At 45.3% G+C, this 23,355-nt stretch overlaps 1 protein-coding gene and 2 long non-coding RNA genes across 5 annotated transcripts in view; 2 read left to right on the forward strand and 1 right to left on the reverse strand.

Moving 5' to 3' along the window:
• The first annotated feature begins 118 nt into the window (after positions 1–118).
• Positions 119–23,246, forward strand: LOC138665036 (uncharacterized). Its single transcript, XR_011318416.1, has 3 exons — positions 119–499; positions 17,104–17,193; positions 22,524–23,246. It is a non-coding gene; the product is annotated as an uncharacterized lncRNA (long non-coding RNA).
• Positions 7,373–8,152, forward strand: LOC138667598 (uncharacterized). 2 transcript variants are annotated; one of them, XR_011318847.1, is made up of 4 exons: positions 7,373–7,612; positions 7,701–7,753; positions 7,827–7,886; positions 8,026–8,152. It is a non-coding gene; the product is annotated as an uncharacterized lncRNA (long non-coding RNA). The 2 variants fall into 2 exon arrangements; XR_011318846.1 differs by having other exon boundaries at positions 7,373–7,753.
• The window catches only part of GRB2 (growth factor receptor bound protein 2), a 56,667-nt gene continuing 47,331 nt past the window's right edge, over positions 14,020–23,355 (reverse strand). Inside the window, exons 3-6 of one of the 2 annotated variants that reach the window (XM_069752180.1) lie at positions 19,983–20,080; positions 16,358–16,480; positions 16,084–16,252; positions 14,020–15,810 (exon numbers count right to left, since the gene is read on the reverse strand). In XM_069752180.1, coding sequence (XP_069608281.1) covers positions 15,625–15,810; positions 16,084–16,252; positions 16,358–16,480; positions 19,983–20,080 — 576 coding nt within the window. In that variant the 3' untranslated portion in view covers positions 14,020–15,624. Of the gene's footprint in view, positions 15,811–16,047; positions 16,253–16,357; positions 16,481–19,982; positions 20,081–23,355 lie in introns of both variants that reach the window. The other variant, XM_069752179.1, reaches the window with a different exon arrangement.

Raw genomic sequence — 23,355 nt, forward strand, 5'->3', positions numbered from 1 at the left:
AAGTGAATGTGGGGCCAGGCCTCCTTCAACCTCCAATGAGAACCTGGTATTGTTTTAGGACGTTCTGTCATGTGATCGGTCACGTGTGTAGGCGGAGTCAGGCCCAGGTGATGCGAGCAGGTACCGGCTGTGTGCGCTTCAGTCAGTGCACACCGTGCGGCCCGTACAGCTCGCACTGGGCCCGGCTCATACAGCGCGGTGTGGGTGAGGGGCGGCTGCAGCCACAGCTTCCTACAGAAGCCCCTGCACAGACACGAAAGGCAGCTGCGTTACAGTCATCGGCATCCCTACAGACGGAGCCCAGTGTACTGGATGTGTCCGCCTACGTCATAGACCCCCAGCCTGGAACTTATGGTGGTCTGCGCAGGCGAGTGCCAGCTCAGGTGTCAAGGGGCACCCAGGGCATTAATCGTTATTGACCCCTTCACTCACCCCCAACCTATTCTCACCTTCCAGACCAGGCCACATGTTACAGTTCTGAGCACTGTCCCTTTATGAGGTAATAACTCTGGACGCTTCCACGGATCCCGGGGTTCCTGAGAATGTTTTCTCGTGACATATTGTACTTTATGGTAGTGGTAAAAGTTTTTCAATATGACTTGTGTTTATTTGTGAACATATCTGAAATTTGGTGCAAAAGGGATCAATTTTCAAACTTTTGTCACACCCAGAGAAAAACATGACTACTTTACATCAGCACAATATTTTTTTTATAGGAAGCCCTATCAAGTAATCTAAATTATTTGTATCCGATTCTTTTTTCCCACTTTATTGAAAATAACCCCGTGAACATACTGATGCCGATAAGTGATGTGCGTCACTGATCAGCGGCTCTGTGGCTGCAGGACACAGGTATTGAGGTGAAGCAAAGGGGGAAATGAACAGGGGGAAAAAGCCCTGGCCAAACGCCAGAGAATATCTTGGTTTTGTTACCATATTTATGCCAGAATGTGCGGAGATCACCTACCAGGGGTTCGGGAAAGCTGGATAGCGCGTGCTAATATGTGACCCAATGCAGGTATCTTACTGGTCTATAAAAATGGCAAATGGTGGCAGTGGATGAGAGAAGTGGCATTTGGGATGTGCTCAGCCTATTGTCCCCCTCCCCAGTAGTATCTGAGGCACAGGTGTTGAGAGAAAGTGGTGTTTGTGACTGATCGGTGGCCGCAGTAGTGTTGATCCTGACAGTAACAGCATTAAAGTCAGAGATCAACTGTCATGTGCTGGAAAAGGTGCAGGCTCATCGCTGGAGCCCGCACCAAACAGGGGGATGCACCCGATGATGGCACTGCACGTCATTGGGTGTTAAGCGATGCTTGTAATTCTTGATGTGCATCATTTTACCAACAGCTGTCCAATGTACTACTGGTTAAAATACATGATGTATATGCTGCATGTGTCTGATGTGTGAGCGGTGTCTGTGCTGCATGTGTCTGATGTGTGAGCGGTGTCTGTGCTGCATGTGTCTGATGTGTGAGCGGTGTCTGTGCTGCATGTGTCTGATGTGTGAGCGGTGTCTGTGCTGCATGTGTCTGATGTGTGAGCGGTGTCTGTGCTGCATGTGTCTGATGTGTGAGCGGTGTCTGTGCAGCATGTCTGATGTGTGCACGATGTCTGTGCTGCATGTGTCCGATGTGTGAGCTGTGTCTGTGCTGCATGCGTCCGATGTGTGAGCTGTGTCTGTGCTGCATGTGTCTCATGTGTGAGCGGTGTCTGTGCTGCATGTGTCTGATGTGTGAGCGGTGTCTGTGCTGCATGTGTCTGATGTGTGAGCGGTGTCTGTGCTGCATGTGTCTGATGTGTGAGCTGTGTCTGTGCAGCATGTGACTGATGTGTGAGCGGTGTCTGTGCTGCATGTGTCTGATGTGTGAGCGGTGTCTGTGCTGCATGTGTCTGATGTGTGAGCTGTGTCTGTGCTGCATGTGACTGATGTGTGAGCTGTGTCTGTGCTGCATGTGTCTGATGTGTGAGCTGTGTCTGTGCTGCATGTGTCTGATGTGTGAGCTGTGTCTGTGCTGCATGTGTCTGATGTGTGAGCTGTGTCTGTGCTGCATGTGTCTGATGTGTGAGCTGTGTCTGTGCTGCATGTGTCTGATGTGTGAGCTGTGTCTGTGCTGCATGTGTCTGATGTGTGAGCGGTGTCTGTGCAGCATGTGTCTGATGTGTGAGCTGTGTCTGTGCAGCATGTCTGATGTGTGCACGATGTCTGTGCTGCATGTGTCTGATGTGTGAGCTGTGTCTGTGCTGCATGCGTCCGATGTGTGAGCGCTGTGTGTGCTGTATGCGTCTAATATGTAAGCTGTGTGCTGCATGCATCCGATGTGTGAGCACTGTGTGTGCTGCAAGCGTCCAATATGTAAGCTGTGTGCTGCATGCGTCCGATGTGTGAGCTGCATGCGTCCGATGTGCGAGCAGTGCGTGCTGCATGCGTCCGATGTGTAAGCTGTGTGTGCTGCATGTGTCCGACAGGTGAGATGTGTCTGTGCTACGTGTCCGACAGGTGAGCTATCTGTGCTGCATGTGTCCGATACGTGAGCTGTGTCTGTGCTGCATGTGTCTGATACGTGAGCTGTGTCTGTGCTGCATGTGTCTGATACGTGAGCTGTGTCTGATGTGTGAGCGGTGTGTGTGCTGCATGTGTCCGATGTGTGAGCGGTGTGTATGCTGCATGCGCCCGATGTGTGAGCGCTGTGTGTGCTGCATGCGTCCGATGTGTGAGCGGTGTGTATGCTGCATGCGTCCGATGTGTGAGCGGTGTGTATGCTGCATGCGCCCGATGTGTGAGCACTGTGTGCTCTGCATGTGTCTGATATGTGAGCGGTGTGTGTGCTGCATGCGTCCGATGTGTGAGCGCTGTGTGTGCTGCATGCGTCCGATGTGTGAGCCCTGTGTGTGCTGCATGCGTCCGATGTGTGAGCCCTGTGTGTGTGCTGCATGCGTCCGATGTGTGAGCACTGTGTGTGCTGCATGCGTCCGATGTGAGCACTGTGTGTGTGTGCTGCATGCGTCCAATATGTAAGCTGTGTGCTGCATGCGTCCAATGTGAGCAGTGTGTGCTGCATGCGTCCGATGTGTGAGCACTGTGTGTGTGCTGCATGCGTCCGATGTGTGAGAACTGTGTTTGTGCTGCATGCGTCCAATATGTAAGCTGTGTGCTGCATGCGTCCGATGTGTGAGCACTGTGTGTGTGCTGCATGCGTCCGATGTGTGAGCACTGTTTGTGCTGCATGCGTCCAATATGTAAGCTGTGTGCTGCATGCGTCCGATGTGTGAGCACTGTGTGTGCTGCATGCGTCCAATATGTAAGCTGTGTGCTGCATGCGTCCAATGTGAGCAGTGTGTGCTGCATGCGTCCGATGTGTGAGCACTGTGTGTGTGTGTGTGTGTGTGTTGCATGCGTCCGATATGTAAGCTGTGTGTGTTGCATGCGTCCGATATGTAAGCTGTGTGTGCTGCATGTGTCCGACAGGTGAGCTATGTCTGTGCTACATGTGTCCGACAGGTGAGCTGTGTCTGTGCTACATGTGTCCGACAGGTGAGCTATCTGTGCTGCATGTGTCCGATATGTGAGCTGTGTCTGTGCTGCATGCGTCTGATGTGTGAGCGCTGTGTGCTGCACGTGTCCGATGTGTGTGTGCGCTGCACGTGTCTGATGTGTGGGCGGTGTGTGTGCTGCACGTGTCTGTGTGGGCGGTGTGTGTGCTGCATAATATGTAGTATTGTCTGTGGCTGGATAATAACTTTTTCTCCAGTCACCTTCCACGACAGCGGTACTGGAGGATGTCTCCCCGCCCTAATGGGGGACAGGAAACACAAAGAGGTTAAATACCCTCCCCTTCCTGCCATCTCCAGTGTTTTTCCTGTCCCCTATTGGGGCATGAAGAGGTCCTGCGGTAGTGCTGCTGTGGCCGGCGATCGGAGCACTCAGGTCTTACCTAGGCGGGCAGCCTGGGTCGGGATGTGTCTCCTCCCTGCGGCGCTGCTCCCGTCTCCCCACATGGTGCGGACTCGGGACCCTTTCTCCGCTCCTCCCGCGCTCCTTCGGGAGTAAAGCGGAGCGGTGTGGTGCGGCCGGGGTCCCCGCGCGGCTCCCCGGCATTTCCTCCTCTCCTCATGGCCGGAAACAGTGGACGCGCAAACCGGAAGTACCCGAACTTCCGGTTCTCGGCATGTGCGTTCCAGCGGTGGAACGCACGCGCGTCGGACTGCAGTTTCTGTTGGCGGCATAGCGGTCTTTCCCCTACGCCTGGGACCGGGAGGAGGAGCACAACATGGGACGCAACTTCCACGGTATTTAACCCTGGTAGTCACCTCCAGGTAAGGCCCCCTGTCTGACTGACTGGACTACAGTGCTGACTGACCATGGAGGGTGACAGATCTATCTCTGCTTCTGCCGAGCCCTGCGTCCTCCCTCCTACTGTGAGTAGTGGGTTAAGGTCCCTTTATCCCTGTATTCCTTAGGGTGCCATATACTTAGTCCCCTTCTCTCTCTTTTTTAGGGAGACAAGGCCTCTGCCCCTAGGAAGGACAGATCTTCCAAGACAAAATCGGAAGATCGTAAATGTGGTGTTTGTGCATCAAAACTACCTTCTTCTTACAAGAAGAGACTATGCCAGCCCTGCACCGATGAAATAATTCGCTCATAACAGCCATCCTTGTTTGAAAGCATTAAATCCCTCATTAAACAGGAAGTGCAATCCTCGGTATCGGCCCTTTCCCAGTCTCTGTTACCTCCGCCACCTCCTCCTAAAAAAAGGAAGACGGCGGCGGTTACTTCTGATTCAGATTCTGGTGAAGTTCATTCCTCCGGCTCGGAGGATTTGTGGGAGAATGAGGGCTCCACTTCCACCCCCAGAGAGGAGAGTAAAAAATATTATTTTTCCTCAGAGGACATACAGGAGTTAATCAGTATGGTCAGGGGGACAATGGGTGTTGAGGAGGAGGAGGAGAAGCCATCGGTGCAGGATGAGATGTTCGGTGGGTTGAAACCTAAAAAATTAAAAGGGTTCCCTATACATGAGAATGTACAGAGTCTCATCCTTCATGAATGGGAATCACCTGAAAAAGGTCTTTCTGTTCCCTCTGAACTTAAAAATCGTTTTTCTCTCGACGGAGATGTCTCTCTGTGGGATACCCCTAAGGTAGACGTGCAGGTCTCTAGAGTGTCAAAAAAGACAACCCTCCCTTTCGAGGATTCTTCCCAACTCAGAGACCCTATGGACCGCAAAATGGAGAGTTTACCAAGAAGATCGTGGGAGACTTCTACCAATCTCCTTAAAACAAACATTGCGTCCACCTGCGTGGCTAGATCCCTATTTCGTTGGCTCCGCACGCTGGAAGACCACCTTACCCAGGGAACATCTAGGGAAATAATCTTAGATTCTCTCCCGCTTCTCCAGAAAGCTACGGGCTTCCTGGCCGATGCTTCGGCAGAGTCCGTAAGAGTGGCTGCCAAATCAGCAGTTCTCTCTAACTCAGCCAGAAGAGCTCTATGGCTCAAGTCTTGGAGTGGGGATATAACGTCCAAAACAAAACTATGTGCCATTCCCTTTCAGGGCCGCTATCTGTTCGGGCAGGCCCTGGATGATATTCTGGATAAAGCAACGGACAAAAAGAAAGCGCTTCCGGAACAGAGAAATCCGAAGAAACGTTTTTTTCGTCCCTCAAAAGAGCAACCCTTCCAACGGGAATTCAAAGGGAAAGGCAAATCAGGACGCTGGAGCTATCCTAAAGGGGGGAAAGGTAGGAACATCCTGGTTCCCCAGTCCCAGCAGACCCCAGAAAAGCAGTGACTACGCCTGTTGGGGGGCGTCTCTCAAACTTTATCAACCAGTGGAGGTCCATTTCGTCGAACCAGTGGGTTCTCGACACTATTCAGAATGGACTAAAATTAGAGTTCGAGAGCCCTCCCCCCTCATCACATGAGGATAACCTCATTACAGAGTCTCAGCCCTCAGGGCGCATTCCTTTCCGGCCTACAGAACTTACTCCAGGAAGGAGTAATTTCCCCAGTACCTCAGCAAGAAATTGGCAGAGGACACTATTCCCATCTGTTTCTGATCAAGAAGCCTTCGGGGAAGCACCGAATAATAATCAACTTGAAGCCCCTGAATCAAGTAATAACCTACAGGAGGTTCAAGATGGAGTCGGTCAAGACAGCGATCCCTCTGATAGGACAGGACTGGGCGATGACTACAGTAGATCTGAGGGACGCTTATTACCACGTCCCAATCCATCCAGAATTCCGGAAGTTCCTAAGATTTGCAATATCTCAGGATCGGGAGATAGTACACTATCAGTTCAACTCCCTTCCCTTCGGAATCGCCTCAGCACCCAGAGTCTTTACAAAAATCATGACAGAAGCCATTATATTCATCCGTCTTCAGGGGATCTGCATAGTACCCTATCTAGACGATCTTCTCATTGTCGCTCCCTCAGTCTCCCGCCTCAGTGCCAACTTAACAAGGTCTCTAGAAATCCTAAAATCATTGGGTTGGATCCCAAATCTAGAAAAATCGGACCTTCATCCCTCCAGGAGGAAGAAGTTCCTAGGAGTCCTTCTGGACTCGGAGGCGAGGAGATCCTTTCTGCCCAGAGAACGTCAACTCGATCTGGTACAGAAGATAACGGCATTCAGAACCCTGAAGGCTCCTACTCTACGACATTCCATGTCTGTGCTGGGATCTCTAACATCTTGTATCCAGATGGTACCTTGGGCACAAGCCCACACGAGAATCCTCCAAACCCATGTCCTATCGTGTTTGTCGTGTATCTAATCAAATGTCCATGTGGCCTCCTATACATAGGAGAAACCACACAACACATCAGGGACAGAATTGCTAGCCATAAATCTACCATTAGGTGCGAAAAGAACTGGTTACCACTACCAGAGCATTTCTCATAATCCAGACATACTGTAGCACAGCTCAAATTCCAAGTGATTGAGCATGTCCCTCGCCCCAGAAGAGGGGGCGATCATGTTAAACTTCTCAAAGCACGTGAAACCCATTGGATTTATAAACTTGACACATTGGCCCCCAAAGGGCTCAATAGGGAGATCGATTGGTTAATATGAGCCTTGTTATATTCTCTAATTATTTTACCTTCCTTTCTTTTCAGACCCGTTAACATATGACTGCACAGCATCCACTAAATCTAGTATAGGTGAGTCACCTCAGCCCGCCCCCAACCCCACCCCCATTGTATTCTGTTTTGCCTTTTGTTCCCCTGGAGTATTTAGTATGTAGTAGCATTTTTTACATATAATAGTCAGTCCTTAATTTCTTTTTTTTCCCCCAGTGGTGTTAGATACCGAGCTTTACATTACTATTTCTTAACCTCCGGGTCTCTATACATGCCTATACTGCTTGTAACTGCACCATACAGCCTCCTAACCTGAGCTACGAGCGGCACCTAGTTACAAGGTTGCCACAACAGCAGCTGCATATGCACACTGAGGCTCCACACAATAGCGTTACGTCACTTCCGGTTTGCGCTACTCACTTCCGGTTCGGCGGTGTCTTAACTAACACACGCCGTCCCTGCCACAGACCTGACACACGCTGCTACTGAGCACAGCGCGGGAGCGCCGCTCTTAATGCCGATATTACAGGTAAACATCGTACAACAGGTTTCAGTTTCTCTAGGCGCATATTAGACATCTACAGGTATATTACATACATACTGTTTGCCTCTATCAGGTCCACAATATCCGAAGGGAGCCTCATTTAGAGTACTGAGTGCAGTATCCAAGGTATTTTATCAGTTCCTAGGAGCGCTATGTCTTTACCTTATACCATCTAATTCTATATCACTGTTCCCTGCAGCTCACCACTGGGATTCTCCTAATTTCCCCCATCTGTACACTATCTTGTGCCTGAAATAAGGTAATCATTTATGCTATTGTGGGATTGACTTGACCTTTTATGATGTTTCTCTTGTGTGGTATGTTGCAACGCACTGCCTCTCTCCAATTATGTCTGTATCCTTCTATGCTGGCACTGATTGTATCATCCCTACCCACAGGATACACAACTTACCCAGACATTTGATTCCCTGGTCAGCTTTTCTATGGACGTCCTTATACGTTTGTGTTGGTGGGCACCTCCCTCCTTATCCTTGACGTTTAGGACAACCAATCGCATTTACAATGTATTATTATGTATTGTTTTGTTATTTTATTTATGTTATTTATTTTATTTCTGTGTTGCATATTTCTTTTTTCCACAGCGAATACGTGACAAAGGCTCTGGTGGAGCCGAAACGTTGTTAATCGCATATACTGCAATATTCTGTTACGCTCCCATTATACTTTAATAAATTGGCACAACCTTTTTCATCATTATCCTTAGAGAGTGCGGTGAATCTAAATTTCATTATATAGGGGCCTTTGGTCCATTACACCGGCACCTCGCTTCATCCAGGCTGAGTGCACGCCAAAACCCTCCTTCTATTCTGTGCTGGGATCTCTAACATCTTGTATCCAGATGGTACCTTGGGCACAAGCCCACACGAGAATCCTCCAAACCCATGTCCTATCATCCTGGGACAGTCAGCAGAGTTCTCTCTCCAAGAGAGTTTGCCTTCCCAATCATGTCAAGGCATCCCTGGCATGGTGGCTACGGGTTCGAAACCTCCAAAAGGGGGTCAGTTGGGATCAGATCCCACTAAAGACACTAACATCGGATGCCAGTCAAAGGGGATGGGGAGCTATAGTCGAGGGAACCCATTTCCAGGGCACCTGGGGCCCAGACATCAGAGCAAGCTCTTCAAACTTCAGAGAACTGAAAGCAGTAGAAGAAGCATTAAGAGCTGCATCCTCCCTTGTTCAAGGACACCATGTCAGAATATATTCCGACAACATGACCACGGTAGCATACCTTCGTCATCAAGGAGGCACAAGATTCAGGAAACTAAAGACCTTAGCCTCAAACATTTTTTTCTGGGCAGAGAGACACGTTCTCTCTATCTCAGCAATTCACCTGAAGGGGTCAGCCAATACCCAGGCAGATTTCTTGAGCAGAAGGGATGTGCATCCAGGAGAATGGTGTCTGGACCAGGAGGTCTTTCTCTCCCTGATTTCCAGATGGGGGATCCCAGAGGTGGACCTTTTTGCCAACAGTCAGAATGCCAAGCTGCGAACTTATTTCTCCTTAAATATGACAGACAGAGCACTGGGCATGGATGCGTTCTCTCACCCATGGAGGTTCGACCTTGTTTATGCATTCCCTCCGATCCCATTAATATCGAAAACTCTACAGAAGATCCGATTGGAACGAGTTACGGCGATTTTGATAGCGCCAACATGGCCAGGGAGGAGTTGGTACAGCGCCCTGTTAGACATGGCTCAGGAAGGTCCAGTGTGTCTACCTCAGAAGGAAAATCTTCTTCGTCAGGGTCCATTGCTGCATCCAAACCTTCACAGATTGAATCTTTCAGCATGGCTTCTGAGGCCGAGATACTAAAGGCAAGAGGTCTCTCGGATGGAGTAATTCATACTCTCCAGAACAGTAGAAAACCCATAACAAATGCCATTTATGCCAAAATCTGGAAGAGGTTTTCATCGTGGTATCTTCCAGACATTCCTAATCCATTTCATCCAAATATTGCCAAAATTCTGGACTTCTTGCAAAAGGGTCTAGAGTTGGGTCTTAAGCCTAACACCTTAAAGGTACAAATTTCAGCACTTAGCTCCTATTTCGATCAGGATCTAGCCAAACATCGGTGGATCAGGCGCTTTGTTACTTCAGCAACTAGAATCCGTCCCAGAGTTCTCAACAATACTCCTCCTTGGGACCTTAATCTGGTCCTTAAGAGTCTAACTCAAGATCCTTTTGAGCCTTTATCGCAGACTTCATTAAAGGTTCTTACCCTAAAAACGGTCTTTTTAGTGGCTATTACCTCGGCCAGACGGATAGGAGAACTACATGCCCTATCCATACAAGAGCCTTATTTAAGGGTAACATCTGATAGTATAATCCTGCGTCTAGATCCTACCTTCCTACCTAAAGTAACATCAGACTTTCATAGAGGTCAGGACATAGTGTTGCCCTCATTCTACCCGGATCCTTCTAATGTGAAGGAAGAGTCCTTCCACACTCTGGATGTCCGCAGAGTGGTGTTACATTATATTTCACAAACAGAGAGTTGGAGGATTGACCAAAATCTCTTCATTCAACTCTCCGGGAAGAACAAAGGCAGAAAGGCTACGAAAAATACTATCGCCAACTGGATTAAACAAGCCATATCTCTGGCATACTCATCCCAGAATCTACCACCTCCTCCATCACTAAAGGCCCATTCTACACGGTCGGTGTCAACATCATGGGCAGAGAGGGGTGACGCTTCTACGGAGCAGATTTGCAGAGCTGCCACCTGGTCATCAGTACATACGTTCACCAGGCACTACAGGCTTGATTTCAACCGGGATTTAACTTTCGGCAGAACAGTTCTGCAGGCGGTTGTCCCCCCCTAGAAATTATTTGTTGGTACTACTCCAGTACCGCTGTCGTGGAAGGTGACTGGAGAAAATAGAATTATTCTTACCGTTAATTCGGTTTCTAGGAACCTTCCACGACAGCACTAATTTCCCTCCCTATCTGATGATTTTATTGGATGATTCCTGCACTTAAGTGGTAACTATACATACTACGGTGTCCAGAAAAAACACTGGAGATGGCAGGAAGGGGAGGGTATTTAACCTCTTTGTGTTTCCTGTCCCCCATTAGGGCGGGGAGACATCCTCCAGTACCGCGGTCGTGGAAGTTTCCTAGAAACCGAATTAACGGTAAGAATAATTCTATTTTCAGTGTGACAGTAATGTCATCTTATCTTATAAACATGTAGAAATTAAATTTTGGGTGGGGTTTATTTTTATTTTTTTACGAGGTTCCTTTTAAAGATGTTTTAGATGATATAATATTGGCAGTTTTGCTGGATCTCCCACTTTACCACTGCTAGTCTATTAGAGACGCATTAAGACCTTCATGGCCATAAGTCTTGCACTGGAAAACCATGGGTGTTCACATACATCAGCTACAGTGTGTCGGTTGTTTTGATCCTTAATATGTCAGGGAGGGAAACTTGGCACAGTGACAAGCTATTATGGTAATTTCGAAAGAGCTACTTGTGTCACTTTGTGCCCGCTTTGTGCAAAGAGTTTTTTTCTTCATTATTCTGGAATGCATTATATTTCTCTTTTTCCCTGACCCCGATCAAAGTTTATTGCTGTGGATATAGGATTTGTTTGTTTGAGGTGACCCCAGAATGACAGGACAAGTGTGATGGGAAAGCAAATCATAGTAAAATGTAGTAATAAAAACTATAAAATATACATATAGTAAAAATAACGAGGAAAAGAGACAATAATGTACTGGGCCAAGTGTGGACGCTGTTTATTTTTCTGACCCGGCTAGTTGAGTATTTCATTTTGGCTGGGGCCAGTCCTCAGAAACCACTAGTTTTCAATGCCAATACCAGCAAGGTCCATAGAGCATGAGAAATCCCTTTCCCCTTGAGCCGAAAGTCACAATCTATAGATACAAATTGGATGTAAGTTATGTTCTTATCATAGCATTAGAGTGGATACTTTTCTTTCTATAAGAAACTATTATACCGCTGTGTATAAAAACAGTGTTAGATTAAAATCATATAGACCAGGGGTGGGCAATTCATTTTGCTGAGGGGCCACATGAGAGACCGTGACTGTTGTGGAGGGCCGAACTAATAGGCTGGAATTAATTCAACATCCCAAGGATGCAGATAGCAGTGACAGTGGGCGGCAGCGGTCAGGCTGGGCAGGGCATGGGGCAGCCTGTAGGCTACGGCCACTGTTTACAGGGCCTCGGCTGGATGTGGCCCTTGGGCTGCATTTTGCCCAGGTCAGATACAGAGCCATGAAGCATTCCCTGCCAGCGCTCGTACAGATAAATGCTGGAGCACAGCGCAGCCATTTCCTGGTGATAAGTTATATATGCAAATCTCTTACATTTTTTGCTTCTGTTTAAATGCTTCCAATTAATATGAGGACAGAAAGTATAATGTCAGAATAGCACTACTTCTAAAGGGAGCAAAACAGCTAGTGAACAATGATAAAGCTTTCCTTATTGTACAACTGTCTAAACCTGCACTATAGGCTAATGGCAGACCCTTGTAAAATGGCTTGTGTGCAGCCACACAACACAAATTAGCTTAAAGGAAGTCTATCGGGTACAAAAACTTTATAGGTGACACTATTTCCAGTTGGAATCAACTATATTACTGTATTAGGCCTCTTTCACACATCCATCGGCCCGACGTACCAACGGACGTTGTGCCAATAGTGCACAACGTGGGCAGCGGATGCAGTTTTCTGACGCATCCGCTGCCCATTATGAGTTCCGGGGAGGAGGGGGCGGAGTTTTTGACCGCGCATGCGCGGTCGGAAATGGCGGTTCCGACAGACGAAAAAACATTGAACGTTTTTTCGTCACGACGGGCCGCAAAATCACAACACAACCGTTGCACGACGGATGCGACGTATGGCCATACGTAGCAATGTGTCACTAATGCAAGCCTATGGAGAAAAAACGCATCCTGTGGGCAACTTTGCAGGAACAAATAGGAAGAAAATAGCAGCACCACACAAGTCTTCCAGTAAAAAAAAAAACATTTGTCCTTTATTTTAACAACGTGCTGTGGACATGGTTACAGAGGGCAGGATAATTGCAAGACGAACTGGTTAGGTTAATGGACTACGGCCGTTTCGCGTGGTATACGCTTCAACGGGTCCAGTGAACTGCCCTCTGTAACCATGTCAACAGCACGTTGTTAAAATAAAGGACAAAGGTTTTTTTTTACTGGAAGACATGTGTGGTGCTGCTATTTTCTTTCTATTTGGATTTCCACTCATGTTTTTTCAAGCAAGCATGCCTTATTCCAGTGGATTACCGTTTGGTGGGGTTGTTGACTCAGCTCATCCTACTGGACTCTGCTAAGACTGCTCAAACAGTGAGTACTCACCTGTTTCTTAGTGCCATTCAGCTTTCTTCTTGTTCTTTATGAACTTTGCAGGATGCGTTTTTTGTCCATAACGACGCATTGCGACGTTAGCCAAACGACGGATGTGTGAAAGAGGCCTTAGACAGAAGTGTATAGGGTTAGGTTTCTATCCATCATACCAGCCTACCTTCTGTTCTTACTAGCCCTTTAAAATTACATGTATGTATTAAATACATATTTTGCACGTTGCATTTTTCACCTTTGTTTTGGGTAAGAAATTCTTTTTTAAAGTAAACTTATTAAAAGTTACATTTTATAAGGTTTTTTTTTGGCCAGTTCGCTTTCTCCTGCTTCAGCTCTACCATGTGTCCATTCGTAAACCTGTCAGGCGGAGTTTCAAAAATCAGTTCTGCTTATTCACGATGCCACCCCTCAGACAGACAGAAATCTGCTCCCCCATTGCATAAAGACACCTGTCTCCAGCATTGTTTCTACAGGAAACCTGCCCCAATCTGTGCATATGACTGGTTGCAGCTCGAAATATGTGCTGGCAGCAGTTTCAGACACCTACTCTGAGAAGCTCTCACACCTCATGCTTCTAAGCCTTTGTTTGCACTTGATCTTTATTCACTTTTTGTTTATAAAGGTTTTGTACAGCGCACTGGATGATGATGATGATATGGTACCAAGCAATAATGACTGTCTAAATTTTTGAGCCCCTTGTCTTTGAAAGGGTTTTCCCACAATGGACATTAATATCACTTACATAATGAATAGCTGACAGAGTAGGTGTCCCGTGCCCCAGCACAACCATAGTGAGGACTTTGTGGTGGTCAAAGACTGAGCGAGTGGCGGTACAGACCAGGTACAGTGCTTGGCTAATCTGAGTAGTAAAATCATAAATACTTATATCATTTAGCAAATGTAAAAACAATGAAATCTATGTCCACCAGTCACGTATATAGGAAAATGAAGAGGATATTTATTTAACTAGAACTTAGTTATGCACAGATATGAAATGAGGTCACTAGCAGTCAGATGAAGAATACATGATTTTTTTATTATTATTATTCACAGTTAATAACTATCTACCAAATGATGCATTGAAGGATTAAATACAGAAGCTGTTCTTAATTATTTAAACACTGATTTGATTTTTTTTATATATATATACACACACATTATTCATCTGCAAAGGATGCAGGATATACACAAATCCCCCAAATACACAATCATATGGTCCCAGTGCGTTCCTAACCCTATTCACTTAGGCCTGAAGGAAGCAGACTATGATGGGCCAAGACACAGCGTCAAAAGAAAGGGGCAGAAAGATGCGTTACAGTTGTACTGTAGATAATCACTGTATGTTAGATTGTATTTCAGAACACTGGCACCCAGGTTGTCCACAGCCCCTCTCAGAGGGACCATTTAATGTAATGTATATGGCTGCATCAAGGCCAAAGCTCAGCCCTCGTACGTTGGCACTTGTATCATTACCTCTAATGTTAATACACGGAGTTCTGAAGAATACGAGTTACATGTGTAGCTTGCACAGGACAGAGTTCCCTTTTTTATTTATCTCTTACTATCTGTATTATGTAAATCATAAGGCTGATAAATGAAGGAGGAAGTGCCATGTACTTTATATTGTTGTAGTGCGACCTTCCCTTTATCAGAGCTCTAACCAGAAAGCAAACTCTTCGTTGCAAAACACAGGAGCAATTTCCATCTTCAAAGAGTAGATAAGTAAATCGGTCTGGGGGAATTGGAAAGCATTGCCTGTTGCAGGTTAGATGATGGGTGCCATCCCTGTAGCACTTGCCTTTAACCTCAAGACCTGAAATCTGAGGACACGATTTTCAATGTTCCTTGCAAACACACCAGGAGCCCACGATTTGCATAGAGAGAAAATGGTTGGATTTTGTACATTTTATTTTACAGGTGCGTGTTGGATCGAATGCGTTGCAAACACACATGCATGGTAAACAGGAAAAAAATGTGGAAAGAAATGAAATAAAGGTGGAACAGCAGCAGTAAAGGGAATCTGTTAATTTAAAAAAAAGTCTCTGGTTTCCGGTTTAATTTATAGGTAAGTTTTGGCATTCTAAATCAGTCCCCACAATTGTATAATCCCTCCCCGTGAAGCCTGCAACATCCCAACTGCCCACCCTCCCGCCCTGTCGAAAGGAGTTCCACGCAGAGGCAAATGGTCATTCCCCTTGCAAGAAGCAACGGCATACAGCACAGACAGACAACCGAGGAAGCCTACGTGTCACATTCATGTTTCTAAGCCTCTGCCTGCATCTTTGAGCTAGTCTTTTTCCCAAAGTCATATCAGCCACATCTCTACTGGTCAGTTTAAGAGAAATCCCTACACTTTTAAGTCTGATTTATTTTTACCCCCATGTTCTGTCCTTTTATAATACCTTTGAATTTGATTTATTTTCACCTGTTCCTTGAGTAGATGGGCAATTTATTTCGTGCTCCCCTGTCTGTCGGTAGTCGGTCCATGCTCTTCTATTTGGTCGTCCATGTGCCCATTCACCCCAAAGTCAATCTCTATGCTCCAATTGGCGTCGTAGTCAATCCCTCCCAGGTACGTCTGCCTGTGTTCCTTCTTGGCTTCTGGTCCGGTGAAGGCTTTAGTTACAGATTGCGGTTGACAGGTGTCACATAGTTGCGTGGAAACATGCCGGTCTGCCCATGACATGTCCCTTTCCACCAGTTGGGGTCTGAGTTGTCTACCACCTGGATGAAATCTCCTCGTCGAAATCCAAGCTCCCCATCTTCCTGGGGGTCAAAGTCAAACAGTGCCTGAACATATGTAGGTTGCTGTAAAGGGAAATGTTGAAAGGTTAGTTGTGTGTTACATTTTTATAATAATGCTATACATACAAGGTGAGGAAGATATGTTATTGAACAGAGAAGTTGAAGGGTTAAACTACGAAATGATAATGATCTAATGTTAAACTGAGAACTTAACACCTTAAATACCTTGGCAGAATAGATAAAGATACACCTCTCAAATCTGCTGAACAGTCTCTCTCCTAGGTTCCCCCCTCTATATACCTGTGGTAAACTTGTGGCTCTGTCTCCCCCGTGTACCTGTGGCACCTGCTCGATGTCACGTAAGAAGATCTGCTGGTTCCGAGACACGGATGTGGACCGATGGTAGTCGACCAGCTCATTCAGAGAGTTAAATTTTACAACCCACAAGAAGTATTTTCCTGCGCCATCCCGCAGGACCTTGAAATGTTGTACATCATTGCCAAACCTATGAGAAAAATGACAACTTTATACATGAAGCTACTGAGAGCTTGGCAGCCTGAAAACGGAGCAGATTGCGATCATACAGTGACAACCATTTCAAACTACTCACTTGACTGACAAGGAGAAGTCTCCTGGAGCGCTTTCACTCTCTCGGATCAAAAAGGCACCATCATGTCTCTGTTTCCCCAGCATCTCCTCTGCTTTGGCACGTGGGATTTTGCCAAAAAACCACCTGGAAAATTAGTAGAAGATAAAAAATCAGGTGCACAAGAGAAAAAAAATAAAAAAGATTTACTGTCATATTCCTTATAGGAGTGGATTTGGTTCCCAGGACCACCCGCTGATAAATGATGGCCCCCAAAGTGTGGCATTGTGTGCTGGCTGCAATATCTTGCTGTTCTTTCTGGTAATGAGAGAAAGGATTGGGTATACCTTTAACCCCTTCACCCCGAAGCCTGTTTTCAACTTCCTGACCAGGCCATTTTTTTCAATTCTGACCACTGTCAATTTATGAGGTCATAATTCTGAAACGCTTCAACGGATCCTGGTGATTCTGAGAATGTTTTCTCGTGACATATTGTACTTCATGTTAGTGGGAAAATTTCTTCGATTTGACTTGCGTTTATTTACGAACAAAATGTAAATTTGGCGAAAATTTTAGTTTTTATGCCCTTAAATTAAAGAGTCATATCATACAAAATAGTTAATAAATAACATTACCCACATGTCTGCTTTACATTAGCACAATTTAGGAAACATAATTTTTTTTGTTAGGAAGTTATAAGTGTTAAAAATTGACCAGTGATTTCTCATTTTTACAACAAAATTTGCAAAACCTTTTTTTTTTTTTTTTAGGGACCACCTCACACTTGAAGTGACTTTGAGGGGCCTATATGCCAGAAAATACCCAAACGTGACACCATTCTAAAAACTGCACCCCTCAAGGTACTCAAAACCACATTCAAAAAGTTTATTAACCCTTCAGGTGCTTCATAGGAATTTTTGGAATGTTTAAAAAAAAAAATTGAACATTTAACTTTTTTTCACAAAATTTTTACTTCAGATCCTTAAGTTTTGCCACTTTTACAGAAAAACTATTTTATATAAAAAAATAATTGTTTTTGCACCGCTTTATTCTGAGAGCTATAACTTTTTTATTTTCCTGCTGATGATGCTGTATGGCTGCTTTTTTTTGCAGGACAAGATAACGTTTTCAGCGGTACCATGGTTATATATATTCATCTTTTTGATCACATTTTATTGCACATTTTGTTTGGCGGTATGATAAAGCGTTGTTTTTTGCCTTGTTTTTTATTTATTTTTTTGCGGTGTTCACTGAAAGGGTTAACTAGTGGGATAGTTTTATAGAGCGGCTCGTTATGGACGCGGCGATACCAAATATGTGTACTTTTATTGTTTTTGTTTTTTTATTTACATAAATAAATGGATTTATTGGAAAATATTTATTTTTTTCTTTATTTGGGGATTTTTTTTTTTTTTTACACTTTATAACATTGTCCCAGGGGAGGACATCACTATATTAGATCAGATCGCTGATCTGACACTTTGCATAGCACTGTGTCAGATCAGTGATCTGACAGACAGTGCAGGAGGCTTTCCGGCACCTGCTCTGAGCAGGCGCCAGCAAGCCACCTCACTTCAGGAGCCGGAAGGAGCCCCGCGGCCATTTTGGATCCGGTGACTCCTTCCAGAATACCGGAACAACGCGATCGCATCGCGTTGTTCCGGTGGGAGAGCGCAGGGAGCCCCCGTACCTGCGCGATGCCCCTCTATGTCGCTGTCACTACTGACAGCGGCATCAGAGGGGTTAAATGCCCAAGATCGGCACTAGTGATCGTGGTTATTGCTGCGGGGTGTCAGCTGTCATATATAGCTGATACCGGCACGCGCTCGCCGTGGCGCTCAGCGTGAGTCCGCGCCATCGTGCCGCCGTACTAGTACTGCGGTTTATGGGAACTCAGTTCCCACTGAGCAGTACTAGTACGGCGCATGTCGGGAAGGGGTTAAGGTATTGTTGACCAAATTTCGACATATGAAGTTGAAAAAACCACTGGGCTAAAACTGCATATAAAAAAGGCTTAAATAAAAACTTGGAAATACGATGTTCTGTATAGAACTAGCTCATGGCATCGATGATTGATCAGCCTGACCCAGGGTTTCACCAGCAATCTCGGCTTCTTCCAGGGCAACTGCGCTTAACATCATGGTTTCCACAAAGCGCTTTTATTTAAAAAAAATATTTCTTCCCTGATGCAAAATTTGGAAGATTTACACAATGATTTTTCCATCATCTTTTTATTTGATCATCTTTTTATTTGATCTAACATGTAACCGGATCCAAAGCTATTTGTATAGACACCTGAGGATTTCTTCACGGATATCACCAATGGCGACATAAAACAATCTGCTGGCAATTTTTTTTTTCTTTTCCCGTTAAAGGGAAGGTGCCACCAGTTTTCTTGTATTTTGTTTTTTTGTGAAATTAAGCCCAAAATAGTAATTAAAATGTATTAATGCAATGTTTGCAAACATTTCTATATGAAAAATATTATATATTTTTCTACAAATATACATATTTACCACTAGGGGGAGCATTTTCCATTTTAGACCTCAAGCAGCTATAGTAAGATTTACCAGCAGCAAAATTGGGGCAGTAACTGCTGACATCACCATTTCCCTTCCCTTTTGGGTGGTCTAATATCCCTGGGGCAGAATGAAGAGCAGCATCACAGGGCAGAGCCATTTTGTATGTGACTGCCCTGTGACCTGCTATCACCAGCAGTTACTGCATCAGAGGCACAGCTTGTTTACAGAGGAGCAGAACACAGTGGGCTCAGCAGCATTTTTTGTGAATAACATTCTTGCCATCCCCCTTCCCCCACCTTAATCCCTGTCCTGTCAGCTGCCCTGCTCTCTCTCTCCAGGTGTCACCTCCCTCTCTGCAGGCTGTGATCACAGGGACTGTGTGTGAGGGGTGAGGCGGAGACAGCAGGAGAAGCACACAGGGCAGCCTGTGAGGAGCAGAGGATGTCTGCCCAGGACTGCCTGCCTGGAGTACAGAGGAGCAGTGAGGGCTTCTTCTGTCCTGCGATAGAGAGCACAGGGCTATAATAAAATGGCAGCTAGTCACACCTACAGCAGTGAGTTGTGCAGCCCACAGAGGTGTGCCCAGCTCACTGCTAATGCTGCTGCAATGTTACAGATAGTAGATAATAGACCAGCGCTGACCCTATGTCCATGGGGTGCCGTAATCTGACACTGATAGTGCCCTGCTACTGCTGCAAAACAAAGATGTCAGCCCCCAGTGCATTCTTTAAACTCATATAACACATGAAATCTGTTTCACATGCATTTCAAACTTGCTTATAGCAGCATGTTATGCTACATTACAGTGATTTATTAATGACCTACAAACGCGGTACCTTCCCTTTAACTATACAGTGGTGGTGAGTGGGATGCACTCCACTTTTTTCTGTGAATATATGGCATTGCAGCACAGTTTCTATTATTGTCCTTTTGCTTGATGGGATTCGAAGACTTGCCCTTTTTTATAATTTGAATTCATATGGCAACACAGAATCCATACAATAAAAGTTCAACCCATACCTCTCCTAATTAGGAAATAAGTCACACACATATCGCACCTCAACAGCAAGAGAAGGAATCTTATACACCACCAAACCTATTCTCAATCAATCCTAAACAATACTCACGGATGTGGTTTCATTTCTATGTAGTTTTTGGGAATAAATCCATCTTTACCATTGAGCTCAGCTTTGTACCAGTTTTGGTCACATTCTTCATTCAAGACCTGCAATGATTACAGACACAACAGTTGGTGGAGATGGGGCCTTCTTTATAGAATTCATGTAAAACAACTTTCTAATAGGATGTGATCTTTAGCCAACCCCCTCCAAAGTGTTTATAGGTTACACATTGTATTGGTGCCTAGATAATACCACAGACAATGACACCAGGATTACCATACAGCTGCCTGGAATCAAAACCACGACTGTCCTATCAAAGTTTACGACAAAGCTGGAAATGCACACCAGACAAATGTGACCATAAAGTCTGGTTAAGGTACCATATTGCAGTTTTGCACGTTGACCTTTTGTATGTACGCTGCTGTTTTATCTTTGATATTTTGTTCAAGTCTCTACAATTGAAATAAAAAAAAATTACAACCTAACATGCATGAGTCCCACCTGAGAATCACGGGTTGACCATGCTGGATTTCAACATGTCTAATCCTTGTTTACGCAAGAATTAAACACTGGCCAGGGAATTATAACATAACCACTCGGAAAACTTCCTATACAAGCATAAGTTATAGCTGAGCCAGCAGCCAAAAGGTTCCCATACACATTTGATGAAAGTTGTCCAGACCTGCCAATTCTGCCAGACCGGACGACCATCTGATATGTATGAGGCTTCCTAGCTCTCCCCAACATCATTTGAAGGATCAGAAAGTTGGAATTTCAATGCCCAATCCTTTTGAGAAATAAGGCAGAGATGCCTGGAAGCGGCTTTCTCCTCTCTCCCCATGGTAAAAAAACAACAACACCCAGTCGAGGGCCTATATCTATGGGGGAGACTGGAATTCTTTGGAACCATCGTTTGGCCAACAAGCATCTTAGGTATGGTCAGCTTTAGAAGACTGGTATGGGGTGGTCAAAACTACAATGCAGAAAAAACAGATTTCAATGCATTTCAACTCAGGTTTCTAATTCTGAAATATCGTTCTTATCCCATTGAAGTTTAGAAACCTTAAAAAGCAGGGGTCCCCAACCTATGGCTCGGGAGCCACATGTGGTTCATGGGCCCCTCATGTGTGGCTCCCGGCTGTCTGCTCAAGTATCACTCAACGGTATTGTTTTACAGTGGCGGAGGAATACAGTGCTGCGTTTCCACACGTTTTTTTCCGCAGCATGTGCACAGCGGATTTGGTTTACATGGTACTGTACACCGCATGGAAAACTGCTGCAGATCCGCAGCATCAAAAATGCCACGGATCTGAGGTAAAAACCGCAACGTGTGAACGTGGCCTTACTGTTCGGGTTCGGCTGGCCGAACATCAGGTGTTTGTCACGCTGTCATGTGCATGACAGCGCGGCAAACACTGCTTCTGATCGGTGGTGAAATCATCCTCACCGGTCAGAGAGCCGCAATTCGCACGCTGTTAAAAGACAGCGTGAGTGCTCAGCTGTGATCGGAGGTATAAAGTTTACCTCCTGTCACTGGTGTCAGCTGATGGGACAACTGCTCCCATCATCCGACACCTGCTGCCCACATTTTTGACAACCAGCCTTGCTAAAGCAGACAGCCGGGGGCTGGTATTCCTAGGCTGTTAAGGGGTCATGGATACTAACACAGTCCCCCCCCCCCCCCCCCCCCCCCCCCCCCCAGCCTAAAAATAGCAGCCTGCAGCTGCCCAGAAAAGGCACATCTATTAGATGCGCCAATTCTGGTGCTTTGCCCGACTCTTCCCACTTTCTCTGTAGCAGCGGCATGTGGGGTGATAGTTGGCGGGGAGTTGATGTCACCTTTGTATTGTTCGGTGAAATCAAGCCCCAAGATTAGTAATGGAGAGGCATCAATAAGACGCCCCTCCATTACTAACCCCATAGTCACACTGTATGAAAACACAGACACCAAGAATAAAGTCCTTTAATTGAAAAAATGACACAGACTTGTTTAAAAATCTCAATTAAACCATACTTATGACCTCGCCTAATTCTTCCAAAACCCTCATTCTCCTGTAATAAACCAAAAATAAAAAACAACAATATCCCTCACCTGTCAATCTGTCCCACACCGTAATCCATGTCTGGGGGAAAAACAGTTTTCAACCTGGACGGTGCCAAGATGCGAAAGTCCAGGCTGAGAACCACTGGTGACTGCACTGCTGCGTGCGCAGCCTCCGTGACTGGCGGTGATGTCATCGAGGTTACCTACGATCACTGAACTTCTGTTTCCATCCGGGCTGAACTGCCGTGACCTCTGTGACATCCCCGCTAGCACCGTGAGACTTCAGCCGTCCATTTTTCTTTCACTTGTAGCGGATCTGTTTTTTGCTTACTGGATCCAGTAAGCAAAAAAACGGATCCACTACAAATAAAAGAGAAATGGATAGCTAATTAATGGATCCATTTTCCGTAGACTTCAATATAAAAAAAAAAAGAAAAAGGAAAAAAGTATTTAACAGAGATCAGTTACTTAAAAACGGATTTAAAACTTTTTTTTGCCAACAGATTGCTGCTGGATCAGATCTAACCGATCACTACTGGACATTTGTACATAGCCTAAGACATTACAGGAACCAATATATTCGGAGAAGAGGAGAAACAGCTGCAACCGAGCCGCAATCTGTTAGCGACTTCCAAGCAAATGAAAAACAGATCGTAACGCATAATAGTCTGTCTATTCCATTTATCATGGACTTATGATATTTCTTGCCCTAAACAGAAATAGAAAGTAAAGTGTCAGATGAGAGCGAGAAGCAGACGGAGACAGATGACGGGAATTTTCCTTTATGAGGAGATGGATATATGACAGTCTGAATATAGTCCACCTGATATATAGTCAAGGACAATCCTGTGATTTGGATATCAACATAGAAGAAAGCTCTTGTAGGGAATGTGTCATCAGAAAATATTTTACGGTTTAATAAATCAGTATAACAATAACTGAAAAAAAGACGTATTTTTTTAAAATCACACCTATTGAAAAAATGAATAAAAATTAGTAACCAAACAATTTACACACAGCCTATTTTAGACTTATAATACCGCTTCTTTCAGGAACAGTTTTCAGCCGACTCTAGTTCTACATGAGAGAAAGGATTGCAATGACAGGCAACATCGCTATACAAAGCCAATAACAGGATCTACCAATTGCAAAAGGCGATGTCACAGCTGATCCTGCTCCCTTTCCCTTCAAAATGATCTTTGCACAGGCTCAATAGACACCTCAATACAAAAGGTACGGTCGGGATCTCACCACAGTGTGGATTATTTGTACATATGTTGTTTCCTAAAACAGGAAGTTAAGTCTAAAAAAAATCAAGTGGACAGTGTGACAATT

The sequence above is a fragment of the Ranitomeya imitator genome, chromosome 2 (genome assembly GCF_032444005.1).
Source record: "Ranitomeya imitator isolate aRanImi1 chromosome 2, aRanImi1.pri, whole genome shotgun sequence".
Classification (NCBI taxonomy): domain Eukaryota; kingdom Metazoa; phylum Chordata; class Amphibia; order Anura; family Dendrobatidae; genus Ranitomeya; species Ranitomeya imitator.